Here is a 17,068-nt window from a genome sequence, read left to right on the forward strand (position 1 = left end):
GAGGTTTAGGAAAATATTTTTWAAAGATATGCGAAGAAAAAGATGTAAAAAGATATATACAAGGAACAGGACAAAGACAAAGACGTCTGACTGCTACGCCATCTTGGATTTAGCAGGCTACAAGGGTAAAGTGGCCCTTGTAGCGCTTTCACACCATCACCCACAAACAACATGAGCTTCAGTCACTCACACCATTAGATCACTTTTTTACCCCTAAGGCACTGGTAGTCCACAGATTTAAAATGATGCTATGCATGAATCAGCAGTGAGTGTTTAGATATGTGTTAACAGGCCTTGCATTTCCCCTGCGGCATCGAATTCCCATAAAATAATCCATGCCTTGCGGCCAAAGTGATGAATATAATTSTAATTCCCTTCTCCTGGCTGCCAATCACGGTGCTCCGAAGCACCTCTCACTCACATAGCTCTCTCATATTTCAATTCTTATTATTCAATGCCTGACAAGTGATCTGGTTCTTCTCACAGGTGTCATAGCTCCGAAGTAGGCTGCAGTGAATTACATTTTATTTTCGTGTCAAATCGCAAATTGGCMAYCCATCCCTTATGGGATTAATTGACACATAAATTGATTAATTGTGATAATTCAGTGATTATTTCTTCTTCCGGTGTTCTTTGCAGTGCGCATCGCATAAAGAGTGAAAAAAATTAAGATAAAAACCAATACATAAAAGTAAATAAGGTTATCCAAACAATAATTATGTCCCGAGGGCTGTAAAAATATACATACATATACAAGTGAAAACCGACACATCGTAGTTGCAACGACGCGCGTCCTTATGGAATTCCGAGGCACATATTGAAGATGTTAGAACTGTCCACATTTACTTTTCGTCAGCCAACAAGATGAGTAACAAACAACAAAATCACTAGCCTATGTCAATCTACTATCCCCCATAGTACAAATATGTACCTATTCTATTGGTCAGCTTGTCCTTCTGTGAGAGATAAATATTCCAAACAGACTCTGGGACAGTTGTTACAACAGATCCCAAATTAATACAACCTCTGTACATCAAACTTCAAAAAGCAATGAGGCTGATGCAACAGATCAAAACGTTTAGCTTAAAATGTTGATCAACTATTAGGCTATTTCTTCACATTATAAGCGCAGCAATGCGCACACGTAAGATATAAGTGCAACTGTTCCAAAATGCAATTAGCGGGAAAACACTTTTCTCAAAAGTGCACTGCAAATGCGAGCGGTTGAATATGACAGAGATGAAAATATCCTTCAGAAATGTAGAAGGAGAGAAGATCTAAAGATGCAACAACAAGCATGGGTTAATATGACTAGGATTGTGAATTTGGTTTTTGGATAACAAAATAAAGTTGAACCTGAGAGATACTGGTTTCAAAGGCATATGAGGAAGTGTTTATAAAAGAATCCCCTTAACATTCCTATGGTCAGAACATGGTAAGACATGCCTCATAAAAGGACGAAACTTCCAGGTTTTAAACATTTATGGTTAAATAGTTTCAAAATGTTCACTGCCTCCGCTCAGATTGCAAGGATGTTGTGGTGAGCAACAGGCACTGGCCTTTCTCTCCTATGTGAACGAACAGTGCCTCAAGTAYACTACGGGACCTGTACACTATGTGGACACCTGCTCGTTGAACATCTCATTCCAAAATCATGGTCATTAATATGGAGTTGGTCCGCCCTTTGCTGCTATAACAGCCTCCACTCTTCTGGGAAGGCTTTACACTAGATGTTGGAACATTTCTACAGGGACTTACTTCCATTCAGCCACAAGAGCATTAGTGAGGTCGGGCGCTGATGTTGGGCGATGAGGCCTGGCTCGCAGTCACCATCCCAATTCATCTTAAAGGTGTTCAATGGGGTTGAGGTCAGGGCTCTGTGCAGGCCAGTCAAGTTCTTCCACACTGATCTCGACAAACCATTTCTGTATGGACCTCGCTTTGTGCACGGCGGTGTTGTCAAGCTGAAACAGGAAAGGGCCTTCCCCAAACTGTTGCCACRCAGTTGGATGCACAGAATTATGTAGAATGTCATTGTATGCTGTAGCATTATGATTTCCCTTCACTGGAACTAAGGGGCCTAGCCCGAACCATGAAAAACAGCATCAGACCATTATTCCTCCTCCACCAAACTTTACAGTTGGCACTATGCATTGGGGCAGGTGGCGTTCTCCTGGCATCCCCCAAACCCAGATACGTCCGTCGGACTGCCAGGTGGTGAAGTGTGATTCATCACTCCAGAGAACGTGTTTCCACTGCTYCAGAGTCCAATGGCGGTGAGCTTGACACCACTCCAGCCGACGCTTGGCATTGCACATGGTAATCTTAGGCTTGTGTGCGGCTGCTTGGCCATGAAGCTCCCGGCGAACAGTTATTGTGCAGACGTTGTTTCCAGAGGCAGTTTGGAACTTGGTAGTGAGTGTTAAAACCAAGGACAGACTATTTTTACACGCTTCCGCACTTGGGGTCCCGTTCTGTGAGCTTATGAGACCTACCACTTTGCGGCTGAGCCGTTGTTGTTCCAAGACGTTTCCATGCCATAATAACAGCACTTACAGTTGACCGAGGCAGCTCCTATGACCGGTGGCATCCTATGACGGTGCTATGACGGTGCTACCATGAAAGTCACTGAGGTCTTCAGTAAGGCCAATGTATGTCTATGGAGATTGCATGGCTGTGTGCTTGATTTTATACACCGGTCAGCAACCGGTCTGGCTGTAATAGCCAAATCCACTAATTTGAAGTGGTGTCCACATACTTTTGTATATATAAATATGAACTCAGCAAAAAAAGAAACGGCCCTTTTTCAGGACCCTATCTTTCAAAGATAATTCATAAAAATCTAAATAACTTCACAGATCTAAATTGTAAAGGGTTTAAACAGTGTTACCCATGCTTGTTCAATGAACCATAAACAATTAATGAACATGCACCTGTGGAACAGTGCTTAAGACACTAACAGCTTACAGACGGTGGGCAATTAAGGTCACAGTTATGAAAACTTAGGACACTAAAGTGGTCTTTCTACTGACTCTGAAAAATACCAAAAGAAATACGCCCAGGGTCCCTGCTCATCTGCGTGAACGTGCCTTAGGCATGCTGCAAGGAGGCATGAGGCCTGCAGAGGTGGCCACGGCAATACATTGCAATGTCCGTACTGTGAGACGCCTAAGACAGCGCTACAGGGAGACAGAACGGACAGCTGATCGTCCTCGCAGTGGCAGACCACGTGTAGCAACACCTGCACAGGATCGGTACATCCGAACATCACACTTGCGGGACAGGTACACAATCCCTCCATCAGTGCTCAGACAGTCCGCAATARGCTGAGAGAGGCTGGACTGAGGGCTTGTTGTAACGCAGGTCCTCACCAGACATCCCCGGCAACAATGTCGCCTATGGGCACAAACTTACCATCGCTGGACCAGACAAGACTGGCATAAAGTGCTCTTCCCTGATGAATCGTGGTTTTGTCTCACCAGGGGTGATGGTCGGATTCGCGTTTATCGTCGAAGGCATGAGCGTTACACCGAGGCCTGTACTCTGGAGCGGGATCAATTTGGAGGTGGAGGGTCCGTCATGGTCTGGGGCGGAGTGTCACAGCATCATCGGACTGAGCTTGTTGTCTTTGCAGGCAATCTCAACGCTGTGCGTTACAGGGAAGACATCCTCCTCCCTCATGTGGTACCCTTCCTGCAGGCTCATCCTGACATGACCCTTCAGCATGACAATGCCACCATTAAAAGTCTCATTTAAAGTTTGGTTACATTTTCAGGCCCCTCATGTCAGCTTTGGTCTGGACATGACTGACTGTAGCCAATACGCAGGCTATCACCTACACTTTGACATGTAGGCTACTGTTTTAATTTACATTTACATACACTTATGCTTTTCTTAAGAGAATAGTTGTTTTTTGGTTTTCAAATCAATTTAATTTACTATTTTGGTTAATGGCCTTGGTGCCCTGGCAGATTGGGCAAATGGCCTTATCACGAAAATCCAAGCTTGTTGTAATATCTGCAAGAGAACATATGGGAGTGTCTGTGAGCTGTTATGTTTGAGGTAGCTAAGTCGTGAACTGTGTAGGTGATGAGACTAAGGTGGAGTGTAATGTTTGTAATAAGATGTAGAGAAATTGAGATCACCAAGAGTTCAGAGTTCCAGACCGCATGTCTGCCACGTCTACACATGTGCAATCAGTCACTCCCAGAGGCTGCCTGCCTGCATTGCCCCACCAATTGTAAGACCACACACACACACACACACACACACACACATCCACGACACAACAGCAGCCACAACACAACCCCACACACATCCAACATCACACCAAGACAATCATCACGACACACAGAACCTACTACATCAGAACGTCAAGAAAACACACACTAGCACATGAGCATATATTCTCACACAGTACTGTCTCACCCTCGCATAGCTCTCCACAACACGTTAAAGTTCACATTCACTACTTATCTGAAGATAGACAGACAGCCATGTGATCACTCCTTCTTTCGACCCCATCGCTAGAGATGATGTTGTGTTTTGCGTCGGCGGCCAGTGCTGTGTTCACAGTGACAGCTGGCTGACAGCTGGTGTGCCTGCAAGCTAGCTGGTTCAGCAGACAGGCAGAGCCCGAGAGCACATGAGAGGCCAGTGACCCAGCTGGTGGAGGGAATTTCAGACCTCCATCTCGGGCTTTGAGAAGTTGTAGCGGAGGTATTGGTTGGTGGTGGAAAGAGTTGTATATCAGGCCTAATGTCAATCTACCACTGACACTGATGGCCTGGATGCCTTCACAATAGTTCTTACATGCTCCTGTTTCAGTTTGCGTCTCCTGCTTGCCTCTTTCCACTAAGCCATAAGTGTTTTTTTACCACCAAGAGGGATGGTTGCTTGCGTGGGCTTCAGATCAACACTACACACCGAAGTTAGAACGAGAACTCAGCTCTTCTGAAAAACTGACTCTTACAAGGATGGGGCGGGATTAAAAGACCACTGAAAATTGAAGCATACTCTGTAGTTTCTGGTCCAGATAGGGCTAAGACGGTAACTGTTGTGTGACGTGAGTACGTCTTCTTCCTCTTACCATAGCTGCAGCTTTTCTTTTGTGAACAATGTAAAATGATACCTGATAGACAACATGTACTAGCTGCTTTACCTTGTTGTTATGCATTATGGAGTGTTTCCACAACCGCTGTGTTGAAGCATAGGTCAGTACTCTGTGGTCAGAAGCCCTCTGTACTGCTGCACAACTCACTGTTCAACACAGCCTGCCAACTAAACTGTGCTGTACCAGTCTGCCTTCCCTTCTAGGGGAACTTAACGCCTACTGTGTAAATTACTGTATGTCTGTGTGAGAAAAGGGAGAAATCATCTCACCCGGAGCAACCCTCTTATCTGACATTTGGAAGATCATTTTATAGCTCTGGATCAGAGCCTGTATTGTGTTTGATGGGGGCTTAAGAAGCCATCTTGTTGCTGGATGTGGTTGAGGTGCTGAGTGCCCGAAGGTTGTCGTCTATCTGTAGCCCCTCTTCTCACAGGTCCTCCAGGCCAATTCACACACTCTGATGTGGTCTGTGTGACCAAGTTATATGAACCCGCAGACACTAAACAGTAAACCACTATCTGCGAAGGAATCAGGTGCTTTAGTTGAGTTACTCAGTTTATCATCACTGCCTCACCTGTCAGCCATCTATGTAAATCAAAAAAGAGTTTGATTCTGCACGCAATGCAACCGCCCCTTGGGTATTTCAGGTTAGGTTTAAAGATAGATGCAATATGCCGAAATCGCTCCAGCTTTTCCTGGTTGCTAAAATTCTGATAGTTTGACTAATTTCAGTTTTTGTGACAAAACAAGCAAGTTTAGTGTAGATAGTCATTGTACAATCTAAACCGCTGTAAAATATATTTTCCATAACCAAGGATATTGTTTTGTCAGCTGTTTGAAGTTGGTGTACAAAACCGAACGTAAAAGACGCAAAAAACTAAACTTAAGCACGGGAAGCAAAGAAATAGCGCATATAGAACAGATCTACTGCTTCTTAGACTTGCTTTCAATGTGAATGACAGATCTATAACACACATTTCAATGTGAATTTGGTCAGGTCGCCCAAAAAGCCTTGCAGGCTTTAAGAACCCTCTGGTGTGACAGTGGTGGCACACCCACTCTGCCTCACTTTCCTTTCTATCTCTGGCTCTCTCTCTCCCAGTGCTCTGTGCACAGGAAGGATGTTGCACACTCCATTTCCTCAACACTTTTTTTGCCGATAAACAGATTTAGGCCTAGTTCCTCCCTTGAACACAAATTGTCAGTATGGTTTGTTTAAAGGTGTTTCAACACCTAGCAGAGGCCATGAAGTGTGTCCCAACACTGAAGCCTGTGGTCAGCATATCACATTGAAATACCTGTGTATTCTAGACTATATCTAGTATGACTCCTATTTCTTCTGAAATGGAAAGGCTGTACTGAAGCCAGAAGGCAGATGGTGGTTGGAATATCTTTGTTTTGAGTGGGACGTGTCAATATATTACTGTGAGTCAGAACCCTGGTGAGAATTGATGACGACTGTTTCTTTCATCTGACTATGAGTGTTCAAGCCAGAGGCTTTACATTACTAACTGCACCAGTGTACAGGTGCATGTCTTTCAACAACAACAGCCACACACACACACAAACTTAGACACACTCATGCACCAGTGCTCCCAAACCTGCAAACCACCGTACGTCTCTCAGACAAGAGTGCTCCCACAGCTGGCCTGGCCTCATGGAGGCTTGCTTGCTTGGTAAATGAGTGTACTCGCAACAGACAAACGTGTCTGTCTGTCGTTTATGGCTGTGCCATATTAGTGGATACAAAACCGTTTCAGCTCCCCTTCACAGTGACCAGAGAAGTACTCTGTTTACTACATGTGATATATTGTTAACTCTCTTCCCTTCTCTAGGTATTAAATGAAGAGTGTGACCAGAACTGGTACAAAGCAGAGTTGAACGGGAAAGACGGCTTCATCCCCAAGAACTACATAGAGATGAAAGCACATCCGTAAGTATGAACCACCTGACCCAGACTCCTATTATGACTCAGGAGGACTCACCTCTATAGCTTATTGTTGCTGACTCGGAGTATGGGCAAACAGGACTCATCATGACTGCCAGGTCAATGTATCACATTGATTTGGAACTATGAAACAACTGTCTGAATTGAACAGAACAGTCCCGTCAACTCCGAGTACTGTGCTGAAATGGCCAGTGCCACCACAGTGGAATCTTCTCCCTGTGTGTTCATTGAAGCACTGTGAGGATTCTTAGAGGATATTACCTCTGGAGCACACAGTGCCAGATTAGCGCTCTCTGTATTAGTGCGCTCTGGGCCTCTTAGACTTAATTTAATATTGACCCTTCATCGCCACTGGGATTTTATCAGGTGGGATTTTGGAGTATGGAGGGGGCTGGGTCTGGTTGTCTCTGTCCCAAGGAGCTACGCCATGCCTTTGTCTGTCTGTGTACAGTGGATTGAAGTGAATGCAGATATATAGTGCAGGTATWAGCTGTTAGCAACTGCTCCAGGGCCAATTTCTTGATGATTAATGCCTGGACTTGGATAGTGAGAAACATCTGATCCATAGTCTGTGTTAATGAGCAGAGAGATAGCAGAGCTCAGGTCAGCTGGTGTGGGCAGAGTGTGAGTAAAATGTGTGGCTGTGATCATGGGGAAGAGATGGCCAGCAGAAACAAGTTATCTCGGGTCTGGTCCCTGCCCTCAGTCTGTCTGTGTAATGGAAGCCCTGAGTGGAGTCATCCCTCTCTGTAAGGTGGAATGTACCCCTCAGCACCACTTCCTCATCAGGGGCTTCGTTTTAATTGTCCGGGCTGCCACTCATAGCCACATCAAAGGGGAAAGGTCTTGCTGTTCAGCTGGGCTGTGATGCTGTGTACAGGTCTTAGTTGCCCTTGTCAAGTAATGTACCATGCTGTTACATCACAGTTAATGCCATCATCATAAAAAAGAGTGAATAGATACTGAATAATGAATACAGTGTCTATGTGGTGTTCTCAATTGATTGACTATTTAAGTGCTTTGAACACCTGAAAGAGAAACTCTATTTAGCCTAAATCAATCCCTTATCCAATGTCAGTAGCAGCATTTAGCTCTTGCACTAACTGACTGTGGGTCAGCTGTTAGTCCTTCCCCCATATAGTTTGGTGTAGCCTTAGTGTAGGGGGCAGTTGTGATCTGATCCCATGGCAGTAGTAGTGGGGCAGGAGTTTGCCCTTTGTCCCTTTTTATAGACTAGCTGTGACGGAGTGGCACCAGGCAGCAAGTGAGCACACACACCAACTAGCCTGCCTTATTTTGGGTACAGTGCATGGTTAGTTGACGTGACAGACCTACATGTGTAGTTGATGTGACGGAGGACAAAGTTAACTTTCAGGTCCCAAGAAATAGCTTCCACATCCAAGGAAGGCAACAGGCTTGCAAATTACCCACTCCCGACTCGGGGAGCTAGTGATGAAAAATAGCAGTGCAGGACTTTTTCGATGTCCTGTAATTGGAATGAGTACATTTTAAATCCTTTAATGAGGATCCGTTATTGATGTTTAGAAGTTGCATTTTAGAGCAGTCAGAAACGTCATAGTTTCATTAATTACGTTTTAACCCTAACCATCGGTGGGACGACATGTTCTACGGGGTTGCACCAATAAAAAAGGGGTTTTCTTAAACAAACTGTAAAATATTTGTTGAAGCAGGTAACATTATCATAGTACACAAGTCATGTAATTGCTTTTTATCTAGGTTTTTGTCAAATTACAATCTTACTAAAAATGTAACGGGGAGACACTTGGTTATCATCGTTATACAAATAAATGTGTTTTTCAACAGATTTAAAAACAAAGTAACTAAAAATAATTTTCTTATGTATTTGAGAATCATTAAACCATCATATTAGTATTACATATKTCACATCAGAGGACAAATTCCAAGGCACTAATGCATGAAATGTTTCATTAAATTGGATATAAATTTTAAATAAAAAGTGGCCACAGAACATTTTGAATTGTTTAGACATACTTCTTTGTAACAATTTTTTTTAACTTTCATTTTTGAATAAATAATTTGTTCACTTTTGTTTTGGCCATATGGCAACTACCCACATGCAGTACAGTAGCTTCAGCCAACGCTAGATGTTAATGTGCCTCTGCGTTTCATCTCCCGGTATGTATTCACAGACCAGACAGTTGTGCGTGTGTGTGTGTGTGAGACGCAACCAGTCTGGCTCCACATGGCCTGGCTGCTCTTTCCGTGCCTGCTTTAATTGCTCTGCCGGCACCTTTATCAGACAGGGAACTGTAGGCGGGGGCCGGCTGATAGAGGTCACAAATGCAAAGAGGATTAGGTCTTGGTAATTTTATTATTGATTTTCACTTTCATGCAAAGGAGCCAAGATGTCATCTCTCTGGCTGCTCTGGTTAATAATTAACCGGAGAGAGCGCTTTCTCTTTCTCGCTCTCTCTTTGCCTCCTGCTGCTACAGCTGCCATTGGCCCAGCCAGTGCTGCTATCACAGACCTTGCTGGGAGTGAGACATGCTCTGCTTCAGCAGCACAGCACGCAATCCCCACTCCTCAACCCCTGTGCCCTCACTGTACACAACGCCCACGGTTCTGGTTCTCCTACCTGCAGTATTAATCGGTTGACTGGGGCAGAGGCTTAATCTGAAATACTGTATAATCTCAGGACTGTAAACAGTGGGAGATGACCATGTGTCGTCCTTGATCGTGAGGGAGCAGATGTCTATTTGTTTGTTTCATGCTGGTCCGGCTGTGTTCTCTCCCCTGACTGTGTGTGTGTGTGTGTGGTGCTGTCCCTCCCTCCAGGTGGTTCTTTGGCAAGATCCCCCGTGCCAAGGCAGAGGAGATGTTGAACAAACAGAGGCACGACGGGGCCTTCCTCATCCGAGAGAGTGAGAGTGCGCCAGGGGACTTCTCCCTCTCTGTCAAGTAAGTGAACACACACATACACGAAAGGTTTAGAGGCCCTGCTCTACGTATGTTGGGGCGAGGGACTGCTCTGCTCTGCACCGTACAATGTATTGGGTAACAGACACAAACATCTGCTATGTTTCTCTTCTTTCTCTTCCTGTGTTTAAATACACTACAGCACCAGCACTTTCTTTTTTACCCAGTGTTCTGTGCTGCCCCCTGGTGTCTATGAACATTAACTCCAGCTCACTGACAGTCATTTTACAGCAGGATTTCAGCTCTCTCTTTCCAGCTTGCACAACACTGACGCAAACTCTTTGATTTCCCCATGTCTGTTTCCACTCTGCTTTACTTAAAAAGGCTAAATTCAGCAGCCCTCACTGTCATGGTGCTGTAATGTCTGTCTGTATGTCAAGTAGATAGACAATTCAAGATAATTAAAGCGATCACTATGTGACTCCACCCGTCTATTGCCCTCTGAGTACAGAACAAGGAGTTTGTCTTAGTAGAGACTAATCCCCCTGATGGCTGTGGAAGAGGCTGGTTTTATATCTGTCTGCAGCGTTACCATCCATGGGGTCATGACCTGTGTTCACACTGTTATAGAGACAGTCTGTCTTCCTAATGTGTTGCTAAGAAAACATGTCCACATGTATTTCCTTTGGCCGTTGGGATYTCTCTTCTCTGTCCTGTTTCAGCAGTTCTGCGTCTGTTGACTGTCTGCTGCTGGCCAGCTACCCATGGTTCTCTTCCTCTGTTCCCTGTCTCCTCAGGTTTGGAAATGACGTTCAGCACTTCAAAGTCCTGCGTGATGGGGCAGGAAAGTACTTCCTGTGGGTGGTAAAGTTCAACTCGCTCAACGAGCTGGTGGACTACCACCGATCCACCTCTGTATCCCGCAACCAGCAGATCTTCCTGCGTGACATTGAGCAGGTCACCCAGGTGAGCACACATCCCCCTTAACCTTCATCTCTGGCTCTTTACCAGTGTGGCTTTGTTGGACACTTAATGGTCACAATGACAAACTAGGTTATTAGTGTAAAATAATAGCTTTGAGGGAGACAGAGGGGCCCCAGAGTTGCTGACTCAATCTCTCATCCTGCCGGCCTAACCTTTGGATGTCAAGGCATTGGCTCAGTTCACCAACGAGTCACGGTTGGTTCAGAAAACACAATCAGGGAAGAACTCAGGCTTTGTCCTTTTGTCAGACTGTTAACATGTCTGGGACTCATGGATTTGTTTTGCTCTCTTTCTCTCTCCCTGCCCACAGMATCCCACATATGTACAGGCGCTCTTTGACTTTGACCCCCAGGAGGATGGCGAGCTGGGCTTCCGACGCGGAGACTTCATCCAGGTCCTGGACAACTCTGACCCTAACTGGTGGAAGGGAGGATGCCACGGGCTGACGGGCATGTTCCCCCGCAACTATGTCACACCAGTCAACCGGAACATGTAAATAAACATCAACAACCACCCCATACCCCCCCTCAACCCATCAAGAAGACATCAGGAGCAGAGAGGGACAATGCAACAAGGAATTAAAAATGGAGGAGTAGTTCTGTTGAAGGCATCACCTTGTCGGTGGCAGCTGAGCAAAGCCAACTTTTAACACTGAGAATGTTCGCCTCTATAGTGAACACTTCAGTCAGAACTGAACTGTCATTGAGGAAAAAAACACAGAGAAACTAAGCATAGTGCACCAAAAGTGAAGGATGAGAATGATTCTATACCTAGACTCCCACAGCTGCTTCTGTCCTCTACTTCTTCACATTCTGCGTTTCTTTTCATTTTTTGCTGCATGTTTTAATCACCTAAATGAAATACCAATAAATCCTAACGCTGTTTTAAATAAAAATACATGTACAAATATTTGAAAAAATGATTGAAAAAATATTGAAAAAATAAGGATGTTATCTGCAGCAAGTTACCAAGTCCAAGATCATTGGCATGTGAGCATTGTACATCAGCCCAGGGCTGTATAAATAAATCACCTACAGTATAGAGAGAATCAATTTTTTAAGAATATATATTATATATTTGTATGTGTTTTACCAGTCATCACAAATTGTATTGTTTCTTCCATTTGTAAATTATGTTTWAAAAAAAAATGTTATTCTGGATAAGACCTAGTAGCTCTGGGATTTGCTGAATTGTCAGTATAATTTTTCCTGGATTATTTGAGGGCTCTCAGATAAAATGGCATGATATTTAAAACGTGAAATAATTTCCTTGTCTGATAAATGAGAGAATAATCTGTTATTTTTAACAAAACCAATTGTGTCAGGAAGCTAGCAGCGAGTAGAGCCATGTATGCTGCATGAGCTGTTGTATTATGAAACCCTGTAAAGGCCAGCCACCTTTTGAAGCCAATGTATTTATTGCAGCCATTTTACTCTTGGGCCGTGAATGTAGCTGACTGAGTCCATAGACATTGACATGAGGGAAGCAAGGTCGGAGAACTGAACTACACAATGCAAGGGATTCCCGAGAAGTGCTGAATTAGTAATGGTGTCAATATAAGATTATATAGAGAGATGTATGAAAAATATGCATATAGTACATATTCAAACACACACACGCATACATTAACAGTCCCCTCCTTGTTAGACTCACACATAACAAGTAGATGAGTTGGATAATCACATGATGGCGTGATAAACAGTTTGAGAAAATGAAGTGTCTTTTATGCTAAAAGTTGAGAGATCAGCTTTACCAATGTTGTTTTTCTCTCTGTCTGTGGCGTGTCAAGCACTTTTTATGTTAAGCATTTGATTTCTGGTGTGTTTGTTTTCTGTGTGTTTTTAGTTTCTTTGTTCTCTCTGGATAGTGCCTTTCTCTCTGGTGTTTCAGTGTCTCCGACCTGCTGCTTTGAGCCCCTTTGTGGGGCCCGTCAATCCTGCAGTGAGAAACCATGTACATAATCCAACCTGTCCCATCAACCCCACATCTCCTTCCCAACATTGAACTTTTCTTATTTAAGTGTCTCTTGCCTTCTTCCCTATTGATACTGTTATTTTTTTGCTTCTTTTTTTTTTTTTTTTTTTTATTAATTAAAATGCAATTCTACAAATAAAGAGAGAAACCATGTGGTGTGGTCCATAGATAGTCGCATACAGTTATTTTTTTCATCTTGTGATTCAACAAAACTTTTGATGGCTAAATTAATCTGTCTAAAAATGTATAGAAATGAATAGCCCATTACCTGGCTTTGCATCTGACAACCTGTAGGGGCTGGGACATGCAGTGTTCAGCCATGAATCAGACCGGAATCACAAATAAATACCTATGTTGACACATCAGGCTCCCCTACGTGTCCAATGCCAAGTTCCTGTCCCTCTGGGTGCCATGAACAAGCTTAATTTGACGCTTGGCGTCTTCAAGCACAGCCTTGGGTTCTTGGTACATACAGGGGTTTGCTGCCCAGTGAAAATGTACACATTGCATTACCCTCGGTCTGCTGGACTGTCTGCTTTTGTGTTCTGTTATTTTTAGCCCTTAAACACTTCCAACCAATCTGGCCACTTGCTGACTACATTGCGTCACATGCAGGCAGCCTTTCCACTGACGGACACTTAACAAAACAGCGGACTGGGAACATTAAGTGCTCTCCATCCTCAGTCCATGGAATTCATTATAGTCTGAGGATGTCATGTACTGTAAGAAGTCTCATCAGGTCTGGAGTCTAGAGACGTTATGTAAGTGAGCAGCATGAATATATAACAGCCATATTTGATGACGTTGTCCCAGATAGCCGGGGAACTTCACGAGCATTTACCAAAACCTGTCTTCTCCAAAAATGTGTCAGACAATCTCCCAGGGTCCCTATCTCCCACCATTTGAGGATCCATTAAATTATCAATTGYCTGTCAAATTTTCCACTAAGGGATTTGCTGGCTTTGAAAACATGGAAACATAATTTTTTATAGATGTTGATGCAATTCACTGTGTGTTATTGCATGATTAAGTGTTTACATAAATTATTAATTGTTTGCAAAGATGCAACGTACAGTTTATCTCTCTGCTTGGTGTGTGTGTGCGCGTGTCAGTTTATCCATTCGGAGGTGTGGGRGTGTGTGCAGAGAAATACATATTTGTATTCCCCTTCAGACATCTAGAAACATTGACACACACARTGAAATAACACTGAACTTCCCATGTCATACTTTCTGGGGCCTATTTCATTTGTGGAAATACGTGTTGGGCCTATGTTTTTGACACCACTGGAGCATMTTTTTTACTGTGTTCAATGTAGGGGTTTAGCAGGTGGAGGGACTGATTGGATGCTCAGGTTAAACTACAGCAGTAATACACTACACAAGCCTCAATTGTAGTATGGAGATTAAATTAAACCTGAGGGCCATGGGCACCATACATTTTCCAACATCCCTGACTCCTGTTCAGAGGATCAAGTCAATAGATTCACATTGCTGTCATCTCTTGGATTAAAAGTCAAAGGGTAGTGAGTAAGTTAAACACCCATGTGGGAGGCATCCTGTCACTCACCCTGGGCCACACCAGTTCATGATCCACTATTGGAAGGTATTTTTCGAAGGCAAAACTTTCCAGATCTYCCCACTGCTATTCTTTATGCTGTCATCATATTCAAATAGGAATAAAGACACCACTGATGTTCACCCGCTTACTGAACCTCATGCAAATAGTCTGTGAAATGCAAGCATTGGATTCTTTGTACTCCAGTCACCCCGTTACTTATCAGACTGAGATATCTCAATGGTGTACTTTTACACTACCACCATGACACTGTCAAAATGCCTCAATACAATCCAGACTGTCAGATCAGCATGCCAAAACATGGTGTTTGTTATACAATGCCTTTAATGGGTACACATAGTTTCCAATATGAAAACGAATCTGTTGTACCCACTACATTAAATCAAACACAGACGCAACTAAAAGGTCTGTGGTAAAGATAATCATCCTTGTATGACTGCAATCCCTGCCTGCCGACAGAATGTTTATTCTGGTATACATAATGCATTATCGCCACCTCCTGGCAACTATCATCATCTGAAATGTATTTGTTTTCCTCATGCCACCATTCGGTACGACCACTGCAAGGCGCTATAATAATGTTAATATTTTCCCCGTTTTCAAATGATTAGATATAAAAGTATGCATATGTCAATGTTTTCAAAGCTTCTTYWAAAAAAATTACGTTAAAATACATTTTGTAAAAGTGCATCACTACGATAATGGGGTGTTGTTTTTGCGTCCTTACATGTCCGTTGCGAGAATCATTCGAGATGAATTAGTAAATGCTGCCTTTTCCTGTATGAACGAACTGCATTTGTACTCAATTATGACCAGACCACACAAGACTGTACTGTATGGCTTTTAGCAAAAACCTACAAAATAATTGACCGTTGTCGGCAGGATTCGAACCTGCGCGGGAAGATCCCAATGGATTTCTAGTCCATCGCCTTAACCACTCGGCCACGACAACTTGATAATCAGCTTATCAAAACATGTGTCTAATCTATATTACAACTTGTAACAAGTTCTTGTCGAAAGTGTTACAATGAAATGTAGTTTCTGCCTAATAATTTGTAGTTTACTTTACTTGATTGTAATTTTTTTAACAAAACGGTATAAGGTTGTCGTGGCCGAGTGGTTAAGGCGACTATTTTAACAGCAGCTGTAACGTGACGATGAGGAAATGTCCACTTTTGGAGAAATTGTAACACATACAGACAGTAACGTTACGATTAATGATGTATATACATAGTGGTATGATCTATATTGTTATATACAGTACCAGTCAAAAGTGGACACAACTACTAATTCAAGGGGTTTTCTTTATATTTTTTAAACAATTTTCTACATTGTAGAATAATAGTGAACACATCAAAACTATGAAATAACACACATGTAAACATGTAATAACCAAAAAATGTGTTAAACAAATCTAAATATATTTCTTATTTGAGATTCTTCAAAGTAGCCACCCTTTGCCTCCCTGATGACAGCTTTGCACACTCTTGGCGTTCTCTCAACCAACTTCATGAGGAATGCTTTTCCAACAGTCTTGAAGTTCCCTCATATGCTGAGCACTTGTTGGCTGCTTTTCCCTGCAGTCCAACTCATCCCAAACCATCTCAATTGGGTTGAGGTCGGGTTATTGTGGAGGCCAGGTCATCTGATGCAGCACTCCATCACTCTCATTATTGGTCAAATAGCCCTTACACAGCCTGGAGGTGTGTTTTGGGTCATTGTCCTGTTGAAAAACAAATGATAGTCCCACTAACCGCAAACCAGATGGGATGGCGTATCGCTGCAGAATGCTGTGGTAGACATTCTGATTAAGTGTGCCTTGAATGCTAAATAAATCACAGACAGTGTCACCAGCAAAGCACCCCCACACCATCACACCCCCTCCTCAATGCTTCACGGTGGGAACCACACATGCGGAGATCATCCGTTCACATATTCTCACAATCTCACAACAATCTCTAATGTCCAATGCTTGTGTTTCTTGGTCCAAGCAAGTTTCTTATTATTATTGGTGTCCTTTAGTAGTGGTTTCTTTGCAACAATTCGACAATGGAGGACTGATTCACGTAGTCTCCTCTGAACAGTTGATGTTGAGATGTGTCTTATGTGATTTATTTGGGCTGCAATTTCTGAGGCTGGTAACTCAAATGAACGTATCCTCTGCAGCAGAGGTAACTCTGGGTCTTCCTTTCCTGTGGCGGTCCTCATGAGAGCCAGTTTCATCATAGMGCTTGATGGTTTTTGCGACTGCGTTTGAAGAAATGTTCAAAGTTCTTGACATTTTCCGCATTGACTGACCTTCATGTCTTCAAGTAATGATGGACTGTCATTTCTCTTTGTTTATTTGGACTTGGTCTTTTACCAAATAGGGCTATCTTCTGTATACCTTGTCACAACACAACTGATTGGCTCAAACGCATTAAGAAGGAAAGAAATTCCACAAATTAACTTTTAACAAGGCACACCTGTTACAACATGCTTACAACATGATTCCATATATGTTATTTCATAGTTTTGATGTCTTCACTATTATTCTACAATGTAGAAAATAGTCAAATAAAGAAAAACCCTT

At 43.1% G+C, this 17,068-nt stretch overlaps 1 protein-coding gene and 1 non-coding gene across 3 annotated transcripts in view; one reads left to right on the plus strand and one right to left on the minus strand.

Moving 5' to 3' along the window:
* LOC111980548 (growth factor receptor-bound protein 2) overlaps positions 1 to 13,085 on the plus strand; it is a 46,719-nt gene extending 33,634 nt beyond the window's left edge. For both annotated transcript variants that reach the window (XM_024011336.3, XM_024011337.3), the window contains 4 exons: positions 6,949 to 7,046; positions 9,880 to 10,002; positions 10,758 to 10,926; positions 11,255 to 13,085. In XM_024011336.3, the coding sequence (XP_023867104.2) occupies positions 6,949 to 7,046; positions 9,880 to 10,002; positions 10,758 to 10,926; positions 11,255 to 11,440 (576 nt within the window). In that variant the 3' untranslated portion in view covers positions 11,441 to 13,085. The remainder of the gene's footprint in view (positions 1 to 6,948; positions 7,047 to 9,879; positions 10,003 to 10,757; positions 10,927 to 11,254) is intronic.
* A 2,281-nt stretch (positions 13,086 to 15,366) lies between these two features.
* Positions 15,367 to 15,448, minus strand: trnas-aga (transfer RNA serine (anticodon AGA)). Its single transcript has one exon. It is a non-coding gene; the product is annotated as a tRNA-Ser (tRNA).
* Positions 15,449 to 17,068: the final 1,620 nt, after the last annotated feature.

Source organism: Salvelinus sp. IW2-2015, unplaced genomic scaffold (assembly GCF_002910315.2).
Source record: "Salvelinus sp. IW2-2015 unplaced genomic scaffold, ASM291031v2 Un_scaffold1051, whole genome shotgun sequence".
Taxonomy (NCBI): Eukaryota; Metazoa; Chordata; class Actinopteri; order Salmoniformes; family Salmonidae; genus Salvelinus; species Salvelinus sp. IW2-2015.